Source organism: Neolamprologus multifasciatus, chromosome 15, assembly GCF_963576455.1.
Source record: "Neolamprologus multifasciatus chromosome 15, fNeoMul1.2, whole genome shotgun sequence".
Lineage (NCBI taxonomy): Eukaryota > Metazoa > Chordata > Actinopteri > Cichliformes > Cichlidae > Neolamprologus > Neolamprologus multifasciatus.
In genome coordinates this window covers 14,941,549-14,960,724 of record NC_140453.1, presented here as the reverse complement: position 1 = coordinate 14,960,724, position 19,176 = coordinate 14,941,549, and the positions used below count along the sequence as shown (strand labels likewise).

Genomic DNA, 19,176 nt, shown 5'->3' with positions numbered 1-19,176 from the left:
CATTAAAATCAAAATACCAAACAACTTGTTTATGTGATTATTCCCCGCTTTAGTTGTGTTATTATTACTGCCTCTGAATGATGCATGAGCCCATGCACACTTTCATAAACAGCATTAAATGAACTGCTTTAACCAAACAAATACTCAACTGCCAATAAAACCAATTAAGTATGCAAAATCTGATCACAGAACTAAAACTTGCTAACACAATGACATGTTCCTTTAAGCCCTTTTGGAGCATATGCAGGCCTCACATCTTCACAACTTGTAATCCTGGTGACACCCTGTGCAATACGATTTACCACAGAGGCTACAAATACTTTGGAAGGTATGCTTGTCTCTACATGGACTAATTATATCACCACAATAGCATGTGTGCAACATGCACTCATCAAACTTCACATGTGTGCAGTAGATATCAAAATAAAGTTTGACCATGGGTGTCATCTGACCCATAGAAAAGAAGGAAGTTCTATTATTTTTGTTTGAAAGACGCCATATAAAGTAACCTTCATCCGGTGTGCATTTACAAGATCAACACAAAGCCAATTTGTGTTTATTTATGATTTTTTATAAATAAACCTGTTGGCCTATTCATTAGGTGAGATAGAAGAGCTTATCAGTCTGAGTCTGTCTGCGTCAAAACAATCACTCGGAACTGTGCAAGGTGCACTCATGAAACCTTATTGATGTGTATTTGGTATCAAAACAGCGGGGGAGTTCAAAGGTGAGCGTGGTTCAGAGCACAATCACAGTAAAGTGTGATAATCTAAGTATGGGATCTAAGTCTGACTTACGTAGAAGTATCAAATCTCACTAATGTAGTCATTCAGAACACAACAAGCATCCCACTGTGATACTCCGTTCATCTGGCTTTTATTTTTGAAGTCCACAGCGGAAGTCTCGGTTTTCAGGCTTGTCACTGGTAGCAACAATAAACCACAAGCACATTATTATTCATTGAGCTTTAGTCCTTTTTCTAAGAAGCTGCAAAACCAGAGCTTGGTTTATATAAATCTCATTTTGCTGGATTTAAAAGTGAGGAGACATTAAACATGAGCAGCTACTGATATGTGCTGAGGGGTCCTGTCTGTAGCAGCAGCAGCTCACAGTGTCAGTCAGTAGTTGTTTTGCATGCTTTTGTGATTGATACAGTCAAATAAACAGAAGAAAATATTCAGAGCTTTCCTTTTTTATCATCTGTATTTTTACTTTTACTTTTTTGAGACGCTTCCTGTGGTTTGGCCTTTAGAGGGCTCACTTACACAGCTGCTTCTGTACTTTAATGGGAGGGGGGTAGGTCCATGATGAAAACAGTCTACAACATAAAACAATGCTGACTGTTAGAGGGAAGCATTTAGTGCTGTTAAGAGTTACCATCTGTTTTCCTCTACTATTATGTTTACTTTTTCCACTTTACACCAGGAGTCCAGTCCAATGTCCATACTGTGCTCTGTGATAAACACAGGTCGGTGTGCCAGGATCATACAGGAAAGTGTTCTTGTTGAAATAGGGCTGTGCACAACAAAAGCAAGGATAAATATTCAGTTTTCCCTACTTGGTCTTCTTATGGTCTCTTCTTTCACAAAAAACAATGAAATTATGACAAACGCTTTAGAGCAATTCTGTCTTTTTGCCCTCTTCTCCTTATTCACAGCATTAAGTAAACCATACCTCAGCTTAAACTTGAACTTTTGTACTCTTTTTCTTTTTGTCTGAAAACTATATTTGGTGGAGCGATGAGATTAATTTGCTAAGAATTCAAAATACAACTTTATTGTAGAATCATCACATGTTCTTTAGGAAGTTCATTTGAAATGAAAAGTGGAATCATCCAATCACATGACAGCAACTCAGTGCATTTAGGCAGGCAGACATTGTCAAGATGATCAGCTGAAAATCAACCTGAGCATCAGAATGGGGAAGAACGGTGAATTAAGTGACCTTGAAAATGGTATGTTCGTTGGTGCCAGATGTGCTGGTGTGAGTATTTCAGAAACTGCTGGGATTTTCCCATGCAACTATCTCTATGATTTACAGAGAAGAAAATGAGAAAATATGCTTTGAGCAGCAGTTTACTGGATGGAACTGCCTTGTTGATGTCAAAGGTCAGAGGAGAATGGGGAGACTGCTTTGCGCTGACAGGAAGGCAACAGTAACTCAAAATAATCACTCGTTACAGCCAAAGTATGCAGAAGAGCATCTCTGAATCCAGAGGACATAGAACCTCGAAGCCGATGGTCTGGAGCAGCACAAGATCACACCGGATGCCCACTCTTGTCAGCTTAGAACAGGAAACTGAGTGTATAATTCACACAGGCTGAACAAAACCGGACAACAGAAGATTGGAAAAATTTTGGCTGCTTTGATCGATTTCTGCTGTAACACTTGGATGACAAGGTCAGAACTCGACATAAACAACATGAAAGCATGGATCTATCCTGCCTTGCATAGAGAGTTCAGGCTGCTAATGGCGTGGGCCACTTTGGGCCACTCGAGAGTCACTTAAACATCACAGCCTGCAGCCGATTGTGTCCATCCCTTTATGACTACAGTGAAATTATTTTCTAATGGCTCCTTCCTGTAGGATAAAAGCTATTAAAGTCTGACCAAAGTGTCTAACTAAAACACTTTTCATCGCAAACGCTGTCTCATGTTTCATCTTGTACAGCATGTCTTCAAACTGCGGTGGTGTCCAGGGTGGAAGAGAGGGACCCAAATGCAGCACACATAGGCAGACTAAAATGAAAGAGAGACATTTATTGATCCATATAAAGTCCAAATGGATAGATCCAGGGAATATCCAATATACACAAACAATACATAACAAAAACCCACAGAAATAAAACAGCTGCAAAAAAAGGAAACATGACCTGGGAATTATATTTGCATTATATTATCTGATGATTAGGCCCCTACTCATAAGATGTGGTTAGCTTTTGGGGAGTCCCATTTAACAAATGGCTATCTTGTCTATTATGTTGGAATTTGTATTGTGATTGATTTGCGAATAAACTAAACTAAACTAAACCCTTTGACAAAAAGAAACAAAGGCATTTCCAAACAAGCCAAAAAATCATACCATCTGAGGAGCATCACAGGTGGCTTATTTAATTTCATATATATAACGAATTTAAACGCTACGTGAGCTTTTACTGTTACTGTTTTTCAAAGAACTTGCTTAAATACAGATCAGAATAAAGATCTCTGCTGAGAGGAGCCACCCCCTCCTCAGCAGCGGCAGCAGCAGCGCCCCTCTGTGCTGTTGTGAGCTACGTGGACACGTACGTGCGTGTTATTTACATCGTGGTGTCGGGCTGGCTGCTCGCATGTGCCGCTGCCCGTCTCCTTTGTCCTGCTTCACAGCTTCACTGGGTGTCATGGGCCCTGCCTGCAGGGAGAGGAGCTTTGTCACTTCCCTCATCACACTGGATCCCTCGCCGCAGCAGTCCTCATCACCATCGCATCGCGAGAAGAGTCACAGCCTCTCAGTCTTCTTCGGAAGCACAATGCGAACACCATGCGAAGTGTGCCCACCTGAAACAGGCTGGGGATGCAGCATCCTTTGAGCCCTTCTGTTTGGGTTCCTGCTGCACTGGTTTCCTGCGGATGATGCGCGGAGGAGTTCGCGGCGTGTTTATGTCTCGCTCTGCTTTGGAAAGCCCCCATCCCATCAGGAGATCCATGCACCACCGGTCTTTGTGTTGTTGTTATTACCATGTCCCCAGCATCGGCTGCAACGGCAAGTGAAAGCGCCACCGCCACCACCACCGTCCCCCAGGAGGAGACGGAAAGCCCCCGGGAAGAGGTAAGAATTGTTTGCAGTAAATTAAGGCTTTTGAGTAGTGTGGCATGTTTAAGTGACAGGCTGCCTCTGTGCATGCTCACTGTAATAATCTCACTGTAATAATCATTTGGCTTTTTTTTTTTTTTTAGATTATGATTTAAGTGTTTGCACAGCACTTAAAGCGCTTTATTTGCCTATTATACGAACCCATGCGCGCACTCGAGCGTGTGAACGCCATGATTACGCTCCTGTGTCCTCCAGGCAGGCTTCCAAAATTAGGTTTAAGAATCTATCACGGTCCAATCAGGTACACGAAAGTGTTAAAATAAAAACTTATTTTGCTCATATCTTTCCAGAAGATATTGAAAGTCATGCAGCATTTAAAAGACATGTTGACGTTACTAGGGCGGGGAGAAGTGAGATGCTGTATTAGGGGAAAAGTCTGTAAATTTCCCTTAAGGGAAAAACTAAAACAGATTTGGAAACATAAGGACTCAACAGCAGTTTTCCTGAATTAAACTATAACACCCAATTCCTCTCCTTCTTCTCCAGTCTTCCCCTACATGCACACATGCTGGGCAAGTTACATATCCATTACACAAGAGAGTCTTTTTATATAACCTAGCTGGTCTTATTATGTCAAGAGAAAGTGTCCATGACTGCGAGAAGCACTAAAGGCACCACGGCAGCCTCCTGAATGTGAAGACTGTACAGATTTGAACCTTCTTGAAACTGTTTTTCCTTTTAACCATAGCCACTTTCATATTAAAATCTATGACTCCTATGAGTGCAAACTGTAAAATTCCATTAGGATATAAGCACGTAAGGTGGCGTGCTGAAGTGATTCTCTGTTGTTGCTTTCATGCAAATGGAATTTTCACTAAATACAAAACAACACTGAACCCAAATATTAAAAAATGATACAAGAGCCTTCAGCTAACTGTACACAGAAGACTTTTAGAGCTGTTTCATACAATAACTGCCTTAAATATAAATGTAACTCAGTACAATTAAAAAATGGATTCTCCTTTCATATTTTAGGACCAGCGCAAGGTTTTTCTAACAGATTTTTAATCAGATTGTAACACGCAGAGATGCATTTGCTTTGCAGGCACATAATCAAAACGATATCTCCTACTGCACAACTGTTCATCATTAACCTCGAGCCTGTAAAATGTAACACTAGCCACAAAGTGTGCCACGTAGTATTGATTGTAATTTTCGAACGTGGCCAGAATGCCGGTGAGCGAGCACTCCTCCTGCAGGAGGTTTATCTCAGTGGGGAATTTCACTGTTAATCCCTTTTGCTCTGTGGGGTGTAGCCTTGGGTTGGCAGTGTGCTTGAGGACCATGTGACCAAGGTCGGGAAGTTAATTACAATGCAAGAACATTGATTATTTATGCTCGTCTGTCACTCGAAGAGCACAGAGATGACATGTTGAGTTCAATAAATCAGCGCTGTGATAGAGCAGATGCTTTTTTTTTTTTTAATGTGGTGTTTAGAGGCGACCTATAGATCAAAATCTAGACATTTACAGTCTAATCTGAAGTGTTTGAAGTGAGGTCTGTCATGCAAATTTTTTTTGAATGAATTTAGTGATAATCTTCCCCTTCCTGGGACTTTTGAATCTCTGCCAGGTTTTGTGTGGCTGTGCTCCTGCAGGGCGTAACCAGCTCTCGAGCTCTTTGATGCAGCCGCTGGGGCTTGCTGTGCCCCGAGGAGATAAAGGATGGCACCATCTAAATGCTGCCCAAGTCAGACTACAGCCTTTTTTTCTGCCAGTCTGCCTAAAGGTTTTTGACTCTTTAAAATCATATCAGTTCTTTCAAGTCTTCAACTCTCACGTGACAACAGGATTTCTTTTGCATTTTAATGGTAATAATGAAGGAATCGTCTGATTTTAACAAGCACAGAGCAAGAAATGAGCAGTTGGCTCTTGGCTCATGCATAAACTATGCAAAAGCACTTACAACGAAGAATATTTCCTTAAATATTTTATACACATGAGCCGCTGCTCCTTAACTTTTTGCCTACAGGTATTTAGGTTGTGTTCATCAATGCCACATTAAAATGTGCCATTCATTTAAATCTTCAGGTATAGGTTACTCCTTCTTATATTATTATCTTAATACCTGTGTTTGTAATCATTTCTTTTTTTTTCTCTCTTTTGCAGCAACAGCCTCAGAAACAGTCTCTGGCTAAGTCCTTGTGTCAGGAAACTCACTGGAAATGCCTGCTGCTGTCACTGCTGATGTACGGCTGTGTCGGGGTGATGGCCTGGTGCCAGGTGACAGAGGTCACGCGCCTCACCTTCAATAGCGCCTACAAGGGAAACTCTATGATGTACCATGACAGTCCCTGCTCCAATGGCTACATCTACATCCCCCTGGCCTTCCTGGTCATGCTCTATGTGGTCTACCTGGTTGAATGCTGGCACTGCTACACCAGGAATGAGCTGCAGTACAAGGTTGATGTGGACAGCGTGACGGAGCGCATGCAGCGCATGCAGCAGGCTACGCCTTGCATCTGGTGGAAGGCCATCAGCTATCACTATGTCAGGAGAACGCGACAGGTGACACGTTACCGTAACGGAGATGCCTACACCACTACACAGGTCTACCATGAGAGAGTAAACACCCACGTAGCCGAGGCGGAGTTTGACTATGGTAACTGTGGGGTTAAGGACATCTCGAAGAACTTGCTGGGCCTGGATGGTTTCCCCATCACCAAGCTGAGGTTCACCAAGTGCTTTAGCTTTGCCAATGTGGAGTCTGAAAACTCCTACCTGAACCAGCGGGCCAGGTTCTTTACAGAAAACGAGGGCCTTGATGATTACATGGAGGCACGTGAGGGGATGCACCTGAAGAATGTCGACTTTAAGGAGTATATGATTGCCTTTTCTGACCCTGATCACCTTCCCTGGTATGCTTCCAACTCCACCTTCTGGGTAGCGGCTGCTTTCACCTTGTCCTGGCCTATGAGGGTGCTGACAGAGTATCGTACTGCCTGTGTGCACTACCATGTGGAGAAGCTGTTCGGCTTTGACTACGTGCCAGTAACGCCATCTGAGGAGCGGGTGTATTGCAGACACATCCCACGGGTCAACACAATTGACAGCACAGAGCTCGAGTGGCACATCCGCTCCAACCAGCAGCTAGTGCCCAGCTACTCTGAGGCGGTTCTCATGGACCTAGCCCAGCTCTCAGGGAGCTGTAACAGCTACTCCTTATCCGGAGGCTACGGCAGCTACAGGCAGAACTGCGAACGCTGCCACCGTGCCATAAGCAGCTCCTCCATCTTCTCCCGAAGCGCCCTCAGCATCTGCAACACTGGAAGCCCCCGCATCCCGTTCAGCGCCAGCCGCTTCTCGCTGGGTCGGCTGTACGGCTCCAGGCGGAGCTGCCTGTGGAGGAGCAGCGGGAGCCTGAATGAGCAGTCGTGTCCCACAGAGAGCACGCGCTGTCTGTCAGGCCAGCAGGCCGGTGAGGAGAACCCTCCAGCCTATCAGGACGCGCTGTACTTCCCTGTGCTCATCGTGCATCGCAACGAAGGCTGCCTCAACCACGACCACCGCTCGCTGCACAGAAATGGCTCCTGTGTAGAAACTTCACTCTGATGACACGAGCTAAGGCCAAGGAAACTCTTTATACATGGACTCTTGTGTCTCTTTAACACAGAGATTTTAAAAAAAGAGCATTCTCTGAGTTACCACAACAAAGGATTTGTTAACATTTCTAAACATACTGTCACTTGACACAACAGCAATTACAACAAAGTATGTGTGTGGAATTTATCACTCAATACATCAGGGAAAAACAGACCCGATGAGACAGTTGTTTAAAATACAGCGAGGCTTTAAGCAGCCCTAAAGTCATGTGCAGCCCTAAAGAGTCTGTTGAGATTCAGATAACCAATGAAAATCAAGGGCCATCCCATCCTAGTGTAAATGCCATATTTACAGATCTTAGTCACAGATAATTTACAAAGATATGAGTAACATTTCCCGGTATATGAAGCCTGAAATGGGCTTTGACTCAGCAGCAAATTAAAAAGTTAAATGGATGCCAAACGAGAAATGGAACGTAGAGATAAGCAACCCTGTCAAAACACACTAACGAGACTAAGTAGTTTTGCTGAAACCAAACACCCTAACCCTCTCATGGCTCTTATCAAAGTGAAGTCAGTACAGTCGACAAATACAGAAATCTACATGTTAACACATTTTGATCCTGGATGATTTAATGTCTCCATTCAAAGTTAATGCTCATGGAAATCCATTCAAAGGGAAAAGAAACTGAAAATAAATGTGCGGATAAAACATTCAGTCAGCTGATATGTGCTTGGCTGCAATGACATTAAACTCCGTGGCTCGCCAAATATAGCACAGGAGGAGTTTGAATAATTTAGCAGACAAGGGCTGAAGGACACGAGGATTTAAAACTGATTCATAAACACTTCTTTAAACTGTTCAAACTGTACATTTTGTAAAGCAGTAAAAAATACCCTCACTGCACTGCTGAGAAATCAGTGTCAACTCCGCCAGTTTAAAATCTTAAAGATCCATTTAGGTTCGCGTTGGGCAATATTTTCATTGAGCCTACCTCTTTATTTAAGTGCCTAGCATCAACCGTTACTGACAAGCACAAGCTGCAATGACTTCTCATCTCATCTCACTATCCTCCCATTAAAACAAGCAGAAGAACACCCCAAGGTTATTGAAAACATAGGCAAAAATGCACAAGTTTGTAAGAATCAGACACAAAATGCTTTCCAGATTTCTTTTTCATATTACTCACACAGCCAGCCCTGTGCTGCTGCTGCTGATGCATATCAGAGAGACAGCTAGAGAGCTGGCCATCGAAAACACTCGAAATAGGCAGAGGCCTGGATTCACTACTGATAGTGTCAGATTTAATAATATAAAAGGATTACTTTAAAACAATAAAACCTACTTCCTCTCAGCTGAGTGCATGCGGTATCTGATGGGAAATTTACTTTTGCAGCCAAGAACCGAAGCAGTGTTTAATGCAAACAGTGACAAAAGCCACTCCCCGCAGCACAACCCATCGCTCAAAGTTTGGTTTATTTCTTCCAGCACTCCTTAATATTTTTGGACAGTCTTTTAGCCACTTGAAGGAATGGAGGTTAAGCATAGAGGACGTCCATAACGACGGATATACATGGATCATACTGCCATTACGGCCATCACTGAATACTATGAACCTCACGTGTGTTTAGACATTTGGTGTTGAGATTTGCCTTCCCGATAAAGTGATCAATCAGCCATACTCATTACATTCCATGTGTGTTGTTGTGTTCGGAGCTGTGGACTGAGACACAACCCCCTCATAACAGACTGAGTCACGTTTAACTAACAATTTGAACCTGTTTTCACAACTCAAGGTCATCTATTTAAGCGCCTTGAGGCGACTTTTGTTGTGATTTGGCGCTATATAAATAAAATTGAATTGAATTGAATTGAATCTATGCAACCTCACCCCAAACTCAGGATAGTATTCAGGTCAACGATTCTGCTTGCAACAACATCCCGATAATTCACTCATGTTCTCATCTGCACATAAAGAAGGCAGAGGTGCAGATGCAAACATCTCCAGTCATTGAGTTTCACTTCTGCAATTGCTATTCATAACCATCACTTAGTCTGTGTGTAAAGGTCCGGTAAACTGCAACGTTTTAAAGTCGATTTTTGCTAAAATTGATTCCACCATGAAACACAAGAAAAATGCGGTATCTTAGCATGAAAAAGAGGTTATTACCAGAGAAATCTTCCACTAGAAAAAACATCTGCATTATCAAAGAAAACAAAACAACTCTTCAGAATAATACATCTCATATTACCTCTCTAACAACTTAATGCGGTGGGTTATGAACAGCTTCAGGCTCCTGTATTCAAGATGCTAACACCAAAATCCCACCTGAAATCTTGAGATAGGGGGACATTTATGACAAGTGTTTGAAATTAATTAGTTTAATCACAGAAAAACTGAAGTGTACAAATGGCAAGTTATTATTTTAGGCTCTCTATACATCTCTATTTTCAGTGGTTCCAGTGTGTATGGTAAACTATTCACAGAACAGATGTCAGTGATCTGAGCTAAAATGGCTGGGAATCAATTGAGCTAACAAGTTAATTTTTAGCCCATTCAGATTCTTTACTTACTTATTTTGTAGCTGTGAAGGACTGGATCACAACCGAGCTCGTGCTGGTCAGAAGTCAGAGACTCAAGTGGACTTGCATGACTCAGAGGACAACACAAATAACAGCATGCAGTCTCCACAGGGCATTTAAATGTACCGAAATGTCTTTTTTGTTATGTTAATCAAAATATAGGAGGATGCACTGGATGTCAATGCTAAAGTCACTTTGCCACTCTGAAATCATCACAATCTCTCCTTCATCATCATCATCAAGCCTCTCAGGTGGCTTCACTGTGATATTCATACATAGTCCCGTGTAAGAATAGAAAAATGTGTTTACCCGTGAAATGTTTACGCAGCAACAGAAACAAGCTATTTGACCGATTACAATCTGACTGAAAGTTTAAAAGCTATACATTTTTCCTCTATAGATGACTGTTAGAATAACATTTCTGCAAAGAAAGCAGCTATAGCCGTTATCATGTCTGATGAGGTAGATTAGGCTCGTACGATTTGTATTCTTTCACTCAATGATGCTTTGGGCCTCATCTTTTTATACTTCCATAAATCTGTGGATTTTTAACATTGTAGAGCAGAATGGCTTTGTACTGTAAATAAATAGAGACAGGAGTGTAGAATGTCAGTCGATGTGGATATTGTGTGCACACATGCACACAAACACACACTTAATGGTAACTGGAGCAGGGACAGATTTGATGTGTTGCTATTAAATGGAGAGAAGCAGAACAGTCCCCCAAAAAAGGCTGTTTTGGGATGGTTTTGTTTCCCTTTAAACACGTTTTTAATAATTTTAGAATACTTTTTTTAAAAATACAAATGCTGTTGGTGTGATTTGACTGCGTTGGGATAAGGTATATCTAAGCATAAACATATGCTTAGTGATTACTAAGGATCTAAATATAATAAATCAGTATTCTGTCATAGATCTTTCTGCATTTTGGCTAAATTAGTCCAGAATAACCTCTCTTCAATTGACTCTGGAGACTGATTTGTGATTTTAGGTGTGACACCTGTGACATACACCTGATTCATGGCTATGACTGTAAATTACATCTGACTGATAATTTTGTTGCCGCCTAGTTCAAGAGTTACACTATTTACTAGTAGATTATAGGTAAAAATAAAACAATGCAAGTCTGTATGTATTCCAACACCATCACGACGTTGCCTTGATGTTACATAAGGACTGAATACCAAACATGTGTATCAAAGTAGAACAAAAAACTCAATAAACTGAAATGCTCACTAAAATATCTGGTCTATTTGCTTAAAAATACACAACAGACATGCCAGAAAGACTATGATCACTGATCTGAGGTCAACTGATGCAACCAGTTTTGCATGTTTGTGAGCCAAAGGAAACTTTTGATACTGTCAACAAGTGTAGTAAATAGAACAGAAGCAACAGTGTGCTGGTCCATCCCCTCGGTCCCAAGCTCACTGGTTCCTGTTGCTTCATATGAATCAAAACAGGACATATTTATTCACACTTACTCATTGTCTAAAAAGTCTCAGCTGGAAGATTTCTGGAAATGTTACTCGTACTGGAGTAAATGTGCATTGATTGTGTTTTCAGGTGTTGAGTTGTGATGTGTCCACAGAGCACACAGAAAGGCAATTAAATTCTAAATGTCATCCCTCCCCCTGCTGGCTACGCAAAGTGGGTATTTTGCAGTCTCCTGCAAGTGCTCAACTTGCAGGAGACTGTTTGAAACAACAACTAATGACAGCGCAGGATACCCATGATTGATACATGACCTGGTCTACCAGCAACCAATCATCGGCTTCAATCATTATGAATTAAGTAGATATCAGACAACTCATTTGAGATAGTTTAAAGACCTTAATGACACATCATATCCTGCATTTTTCTCACGTTAGAATTAGTGTAGGGCTCACTTACATCTGTTGTGTTTTAGACCAAATTTGGTTGAATTTTGCTGCATATTTTTGTTTATTGTGGTTTTAGATGAATATGTTCATCTATTGCAAAGACAGACGGCTGATAAAGATGGGTTTATATTATAAAAACCATCAGTTGGCATTCTCAGTATTCTTCTCTCTTGGGTTTGTTTCTTGTTTTCTAAACTGGTTGTTCCAAACCATTTGGTTAATGACGGAAACTCTCCGCTCTTCGATGTCTGTCAGGTGGATACTGCATTCTGTCACACTGGTGTTGCGAGACATCGCCTCCTCCAAAGCGTTCCCTCCAACCTGCACAAATGCAAACACACACACACCTAAAAGCTCTGCTGATGGCCTCAATAACCTTGAAAAAACATCTCACTGCTAACCTTGCAGTTCGAAATACGGCACACTTTATAAGCTCCCCTTTGCTGGTGCTACCAGTCTTTTGCTGTTTTTTGTAAAACAGACATTTCTATTTCTGAAACCAAGGTCAAAAATATTGATGGTACTGCATGTTGGATTTCTGCTATGTGGGTGATTTTTGATCCTCCGCAGTGTATTCCAGTCAGAGATACAATATGCAGTTAAAATCCGAAGAAGAGAGAGCATGAGAACGGGGAATTCAGATCTACCTCTCTTGGGGAAACAACACTTACTCAGTTTTCCATTATTACATGTTTTCCCACACATATCTATGAATAATTGAAAATCCTAGTACTTTACAGCTGCTCTGTTGACTTCACTGTGCTGTGTCTGCACAGGCGTGAGTATGCTTTGAGAGTTTTTCAAAATAAACCAGCATTCCTGACAAATTTAACAATACTGTCACAAATTTAACAAGTAATAAGTGGTTACAGTGAAACCATAACTTAAAATAACAGTTTCACTCTTCCTCTCTTTCTTTTTTTTTAAAATCAATTATCAGTTTTATAACTTATTGATATACTGTTTATGAGCCATGTTGACTAAATTAAAAATAGCTTCTTTGGTCTAAACAGCAGTCAAAAATAATTAAAGAAGAAATAATATCACAGAATAAAAAACGTATATACTTTAGTAGCTCGGACAGATGGATGTTTTCAATGCTATCCTTAATTGTTGCTGAGTAAAGTTCTAATAAATGAATAATCAGTTAATTATCAGTTAATTATTTTACACATGAAATTACATGAAAAGATGTGATGTGGTATTTACAAGCCTACGATGGCAATAGCCTCCTACATGGCATAGAGGGCCTAGAGGGTGAGATGAAGAGAAGGGCACCATGCAAATAAAATAATTTTGGACCTACTTCTAGACAATAAGAAGAAATGTATCAACTGAATGTCTGAATTTAAAGGAAACTATTCAAATGTCTTAATTCTTATGCAAAGACGCCCAATTTATCCATAAAATGTTATGTTTGTTAAGGATTCACTTTCTTGGTGGCACTTGGTTCCAGATTCCAAATACAACACTAGGAACGTAGTTAAATCAAAAGAGAAACTTGGATGTGCATGTGAAAAAAAGGAAAGTTTTGAAGTCTAACCTTAAAATTAAAGAGTGTGTCTGTCGCCTGATACACTATATTGCCAAAAGTATCCACTCCCTCACCAAAATTATTTAATTTAGGGGTTCCTATCACTTCCATGGTGTATAAAATCAAGCACCAGGGCATGCAGACTGTTTCTACAAACATTTGTGAAAGACCGGGTCATTCTCAGGAGCTCAGTGAATTCCAAGTGTAATGCAAAGCGTTGAATGCAGTGGTGTAAAGCAAGCCGCCACTGGACTCCAGAGCAGTGGAGATATGTTCTCTGGAGTGATGAATCACATTTCTCCATCTGGCAATCTGATGGATGAGTCTGGCTTTGGCCTCATAGTTCCACTGAAAGGAACTCTTAATACCAAAGACATTTTGGACAATTTTATGCTTCCAACTTTGTGGGAAAAGTTTGGAGATGGCCCCTTCCTGTTCCAACATGACTGTGCACCAGTGTACAAAGCAAGGTCCATAAAGGTCTCGATGAGCGAGTTCAGTGTGGCAGAATTTGAGTGGCCTGCACAGAGTCCTGACCTTAATCTGATAGCTTTGGGATGAAATAGACTGGAGACTGCTAGCTAGACCTTCTTGTCCAACATCAGTGTCTGACCTCACAAATGTGCTTCTGGTAAAATGGTCAAAAATTCCCATAAACATACTATTAAATCTTGTGGAAAGCCGTCCCAGAAGAGTTGAAGCTGTTATAGCACCAAAGGGTGGGCCAACATCATATTAAACCCTATGGATTACGAATGGGACGTCACTTAAGTTCATATGCGTGAGAAGGCAGATGAGCGAATACGTTTGGCACTATAGCGTAGCTCAAGGCTTAGTCTCTAATTATAGGAACTCTGAGCATAAAGGGCTCTGTTGGGATAATAATCAAACCAAAAGGTCTTCAAGATATGAAGGGGCATGGTCATTCAGGACTTTGTATGTACTTTGTATGTGAGGACAAGGATTTTAAATTCACTTCTGGATTTAATTAACTAACAAGGCAGAAACACGATCTTTCTATTCCTGTTAGTGCTTTCTTGAATATAGGGTTGTAGGGTTTTGATGGAAATTTTATCTTTGTCAACGCAAATTTCATAGGATGGTTAGGGTGCAGAATTTATACATTTTGGATAAAATGCATTCTGCAGTCCGGAGAAATGCAATCAGTTTTCTTTCAATAATAAAACAGCCACATAATAAGGAATTACAATAGACTACTTTTTCAGCATCTTTCTGAGACAGCATGTTTCTAATTTTAGCAGTTTTCCTTGCTGTGAAAAGTAGACTTATGGCTCTCTTACCTCACCCAGCGTATTGCAGGAGAGATTGATGCTCTTCAGGGTGTTATTCTGTGCTAACATACTAGACAGGGAAAGCGCAGTAAGCCAAGTCATCCCATTGGCTCCCAGTTGCAGGTGAAGTAGGGTTTTGTTGTTCAACAAGGCCTTACAAATAGCCTGACCACCCTCATCCTTCAGACGGTTCAGACATAGGTTGAGGGACACAAGAGTTGTGTTCTTGGACAAGGCATGAGCTATAGCCTTGGCCCCAGGGCCGCCAATATTGTTGTCATACAGGTTAAGGATCTCCAGCTTGCTCTTTGTGAGCAATTTGCCGATGGCTCTGGCTCCGCTGTCTCCAATCACGTTGTGAGAAAAATCTAGAGTGCACAGGGAGGTGTGGTCTAAAAGGTACTTCACCAACAAACGACACTTTTTATCCTCAAGGTGGCTTAGATGGAGCCTAAAGAGCTGAGGAAACAGTAAGAACCTGTGATGGGTTTTTCCAAGCAACACACAAAAAATAACATACTTATGCATCAGCACCACACAATCAGCTAAGTAATGTTTTATGGGTAAACATTGAAAAATGAATCAGTGCCTCCGCGGACACCCTCAGAATATGCTTGCCTTCATTTTTAGTGCTACAAGCTCTCAAAGTACAAAGTGGATGCTGGAAATTTGGCACTTTTTTGATCGGATTAAAATTTATTTTTTGGGGAGATGTACCATCATACCATTGTGTTTCTGTTGGATAAGTAGAAGAAAAACAGATGGAATAGATGTTCGGATAGACGCTTAAAAATGGGCTATCCATCCATCCATACATACATAAAAACAGTTAAAAACTATAATAAGATCAAATTTTTTATCAGCCTTTTTTTTGTTCAGCAAAATTTCTTCTACAATCAACTTTGAGCATCAGTATTGGAATATGAAATAGATAGAGCTTGGTCATTCAGGAGGAGCTCTGAGTAGAGCTGCTACTCTTCCACATTGAAAGTCCAGGTCAGGGGCTTCTGGCATCTGATTAGGATACCTAATGGATGCAGGTGAGGTATTTGGGTGTGCACTAGTACAAGAAGGTGCCAGGGCAGACCCATTACTCACATGAGAGATTACATCTCTTGGCCTGCTTAAGAATGCCTTGGGCTCTGCGCATCTCTGCTAAGATAAAAATTAATGGATAGATTGCAAGTATTAAAATATTACAATATTACACAAAATACATTTTGCATTTTTTTCTGCAGAACTTTTGACACATCCTTTGATGTTGATGCTCAAAGTTGGTCACAGAAAAACAACTGTATTGAGCAAACAAATAGATTTTGACTCTTGAGTGCAACACTTGTCCTGGGTTTTAAAACTGATATTTTGCTGTAGCTTTTTGAGCTTTTTTGTTCCAAAAATATCCTGCAGCTATCCTGCAGGATCAAAATGCTGGAAAACAAAATAAGGTGCCAGATTTCAACCCAATCCCACTCCTGTTATTTGAGGGCTTGTGTAAATGGAAAAAACGTACATAGAATGGGGATATATTTCTGCACGAAGTCGGGCGGGAGCTTTTTTCAGATAGGATATCTGGAATGGGTACTATGTAATTTAATGCAATACTTACCTTTAATTTCTTACAGGACTTAAGTGCCTCGGCAAGAGACTCACAGTCCCGGTTGGTCATCTCAAACATGCTCCATTCAAAGTTCATACCACATGATTTCACTTTGTACACCAAGTGCAGCTCTTCCAGGTTTGTAAGCTCGCCAAGCAAGATCCTAAAGTCAAAGTGGTCCATACCAGATTTATCATCCTCATTTGCAAGTGTCAGCTCTGATGCTTGCTCCTCATCCTCCGTCTGCGGCTTCTTGACAGGTGGCAGAAGCTGAGCAATGTTTAGCTTCTTGATGTGGTCTTTACAAAGCGTGACCATGTCTAGAACTGTCTTTGGCTCTGTTATGCCTGGAACAAAAAGTTCAATGATGTTCTCCAGCTGCCTTTCAAAAAACATTCGTTTCCAGCTTTCGCCGTAATTAGAGACGTCACAAACTTTCCACTTCTGCTCACAGCATCGCTTCCAGTAAACGCCATCTGGGAAAACATTGGCTGCGAAATGCAGAGGCAGGGAAAGGGACACTCTGTTCTGAATGAAGTCCTTCTCACTGGATGTAAGCTCTTCATATATTGGCCTTTCTGCAACAGGTATACATTTTGCAATTAAGTTCCACCTTTATTACAAGTGAGATTGCGAACTTTTGGAAAATAACGATACTATAAACCACCTTCAAAGTTGTTCACTATGCACTGGAGACAGAGGTTTGACAAACTAGACACTGTAGCCAGTGACCAGTCTAGATCTTCAGCAATGATCCTCCTCATGTTACGGCAATCTTCACTTTGGCTAAGATTAGTCCTGGAGGATAAAGAGAGGAATTATAATATAGAGTCATGGCACTTAAAAAATCTTTAAGTGAAATGTATGGGGAAAGTACAGTGCTGTATTTGCCCCCTTCCTTATTGCTAACTCTTTTGCATATTTGTCACATTTACATATTTCAAAACATCAAACTAAGTTTAATATTAGACAAAGATAGCCCGAGTAAATACAAAATGCAGTTTTTATGAAGTATCATTTCATTTATTAAGGGAAAAAGCTATTTAAATCTATCTGGCCCATCACCTTACAAATAGCCTGGTGATATGAAAAAGTAATTATCCCTTAAATCTAATACCTGGTTATGCAACCCTTGGAAGCAAGAACTGTAATGAAGCATTTGCAGTAACTGGCAATAAGTCTTTCACATCAATGTGGATAAATTTGGGCCCTAATTTTGGATGAATATTTTCCCAAAAGTCTTGGGGATCATCAAGGTATTTTTTGGCAAACACGAGACGAGCCTTTGTGTCGTTTTTGTTAGCGGGGGTTTTCTCCTTGGAACTCTCCCATGAGTGCCATTTTGCCCAGAATGAGTCGTCACTGTCCTCTTGGAGTAACTTTGCTATGCCGGCAACTCCTGGGAAGGTTCATCGCCATTCCGAGTTTTGTCTATTTGTGGATAATGGCTCTCACTGTGGTTTGTTGGAGTCCCAAAGCCTTAGAAATTGCTTTGTCATTGACTGATAGATCTCAATGACTTTGTTTCTCAACAGCTTTTTTCAACCGTGGCATGGTGTGTTACTTTTTGTGGTCTTTTAGTCTACTACAATGATCACTGCAGTGATCAGTCCTGGGTGTGGATAGAAAATTGAACTCAGCTTTCTGAAAATGTGGTTAAAATAATAATTTAACAAACGGGGTGGCAGGCAGGCCAGGTAGGTTCAAATAGCTTTCCCCCCTTAATAAATAAAATAATAATTTATAAACTGCATCAGCTTAGTTTAAATTCACTTAACGAACTCACTTACTTTGATTACATTTTGCGATTACGTGCAGTTTTTATTTCCTAACAATGTTCGAACAAAGTTATTACAGTAATTTTACAAAATAAGAGCCAGAAGTGGACTAAAAAAATAAATAATGAATAATAAAAAAGAATAAGTCAATAAATAAATCACACATTTAAAGTTTCCTTCATAGACAGATATTATATTTTCAATTGTAGTTATATGGTGAGTCTAACTAGCTCAGCTATTGGGCTATTGAGTTGCTTTTGAAGTTGGGCAGAAGTTGCTAGCTTCTGGCCAATACGGTATCTTACATAGTTAGCTTAAGAGCATGTAGTCCCACCACTGTTATAGCTATCGAATAAAAACTTCTTCACGGAGCTATTTAATATTTGTTTCATGTCATTTAGTTAGATATACACAGCCTAATCCTTGTCGTATACATGCTAACATACCTGCAGTACTGGTTTAGGGTTCATCTGTTCCCATGGGAACGGAACGCAGTGAGTTTACTTTAACGTCTCTGGGAAATTTGAGTTTTTACTCTGAATGTTGACCGATACCTCGATGTACGTATAAACGTAATGTATATACTGTTTACTGCTGTGTTTAGGGACAAAAAATAAATACAAAATTTAGTAAGACACATGGAAGTACGCATTTCACATGGAAATCATTTTCATTTTTGTGAGTCACCAGTATATGTTCGGGAAAGCAAATTTCCGAGTTTCATGAAATGAAACAGTTTTTCTTAAATACACAACACAGACAATGACAAGCTATAGTATTACTACTACCACCACTACTACTAATATTAATAATAATAACAATGAGCTGTAGAAAGAGAAGAAGAGTACAATCATAAGTTGCTTAATTTGGGAATCAAAGCTACCTGGAACAAATCGCATGTTTAAATAACATTCAGTATTTATACAACCACAGCTTTATTTTCACAGAGAAACGAGTGCTTTGTGTTTAGGTTTGCATCTGAGGAAGCAGTGATCATGCTGTGAAACACTCAGAAGCCACCAAACTGCCAGATGGACCTTGGGTCTGGACCATGGGGCTTTTGGAAAAGAGCACACTGGAGTGGATCCATCTGTCTCACAAGCAAAACAAAACA

At 40.5% G+C, this 19,176-nt stretch overlaps 2 protein-coding genes across 3 annotated transcripts; one reads left to right on the top strand and one right to left on the bottom strand.

The window, feature by feature from the left end:
* Nucleotides 1–3,245: 3,245 nt before the first annotated feature.
* tmem151ba (transmembrane protein 151Ba) lies at nucleotides 3,246–9,228 on the top strand. Its single transcript, XM_085132083.1, has 2 exons — nucleotides 3,246–3,808; nucleotides 5,962–9,228. Exons 1-2 carry the CDS (start codon nucleotides 3,719–3,721, stop codon nucleotides 7,402–7,404), a joined length of 1,533 nt encoding a protein of 510 aa, XP_084988209.1. The 5' UTR covers nucleotides 3,246–3,718; the 3' UTR covers nucleotides 7,405–9,228.
* Nucleotides 9,229–11,835: 2,607 nt separating this feature from the next.
* drc5 (dynein regulatory complex subunit 5) lies at nucleotides 11,836–18,643 on the bottom strand. 2 transcript variants are annotated; one of them, XM_085132084.1, is made up of 6 exons: nucleotides 18,509–18,643; nucleotides 16,952–17,082; nucleotides 16,294–16,862; nucleotides 15,786–15,842; nucleotides 14,697–15,146; nucleotides 11,836–12,182 (listed from the first exon to the last, which is right to left on the bottom strand). In XM_085132084.1, exons 2-6 carry the CDS (start codon nucleotides 17,046–17,048, stop codon nucleotides 12,003–12,005), a joined length of 1,353 nt encoding a protein of 450 aa, XP_084988210.1. In that variant the 5' UTR covers nucleotides 17,049–17,082; nucleotides 18,509–18,643; the 3' UTR covers nucleotides 11,836–12,002. The 2 variants fall into 2 exon arrangements, with proteins under 2 accessions (XP_084988210.1, XP_084988211.1); XM_085132085.1 differs by lacking the exon at nucleotides 15,786–15,842 and having other exon boundaries at nucleotides 11,839–12,182; nucleotides 18,509–18,642.
* Nucleotides 18,644–19,176: the final 533 nt, after the last annotated feature.

Coding starts and splice junctions, on each gene's coding strand:
- tmem151ba (XM_085132083.1), top strand. CDS start 3,719: ATGTCCCCAGCATCGGCTGCAACGGCAAGTGAAAGCGCCACCGCCACC. Junction 3,809..5,961: donor CGGAAAGCCCCCGGGAAGAG/GTAAGAATTGTT, acceptor TCTCTTTTGCAG/CAACAGCCTCAGAAACAGTC.
- drc5 (XM_085132084.1), bottom strand. CDS start 17,048: ATGAGGAGGATCATTGCTGAAGATCTAGACTGGTCACTGGCTACAGTG. Junction 16,863..16,951: donor CATAGTGAACAACTTTGAAG/GTGGTTTATAGT, acceptor TACCTGTTGCAG/AAAGGCCAATATATGAAGAG. Junction 12,183..14,696: donor CCTGCAATACGCTGGGTGAG/GTAAGAGAGCCA, acceptor GCATTTGTGCAG/GTTGGAGGGAACGCTTTGGA.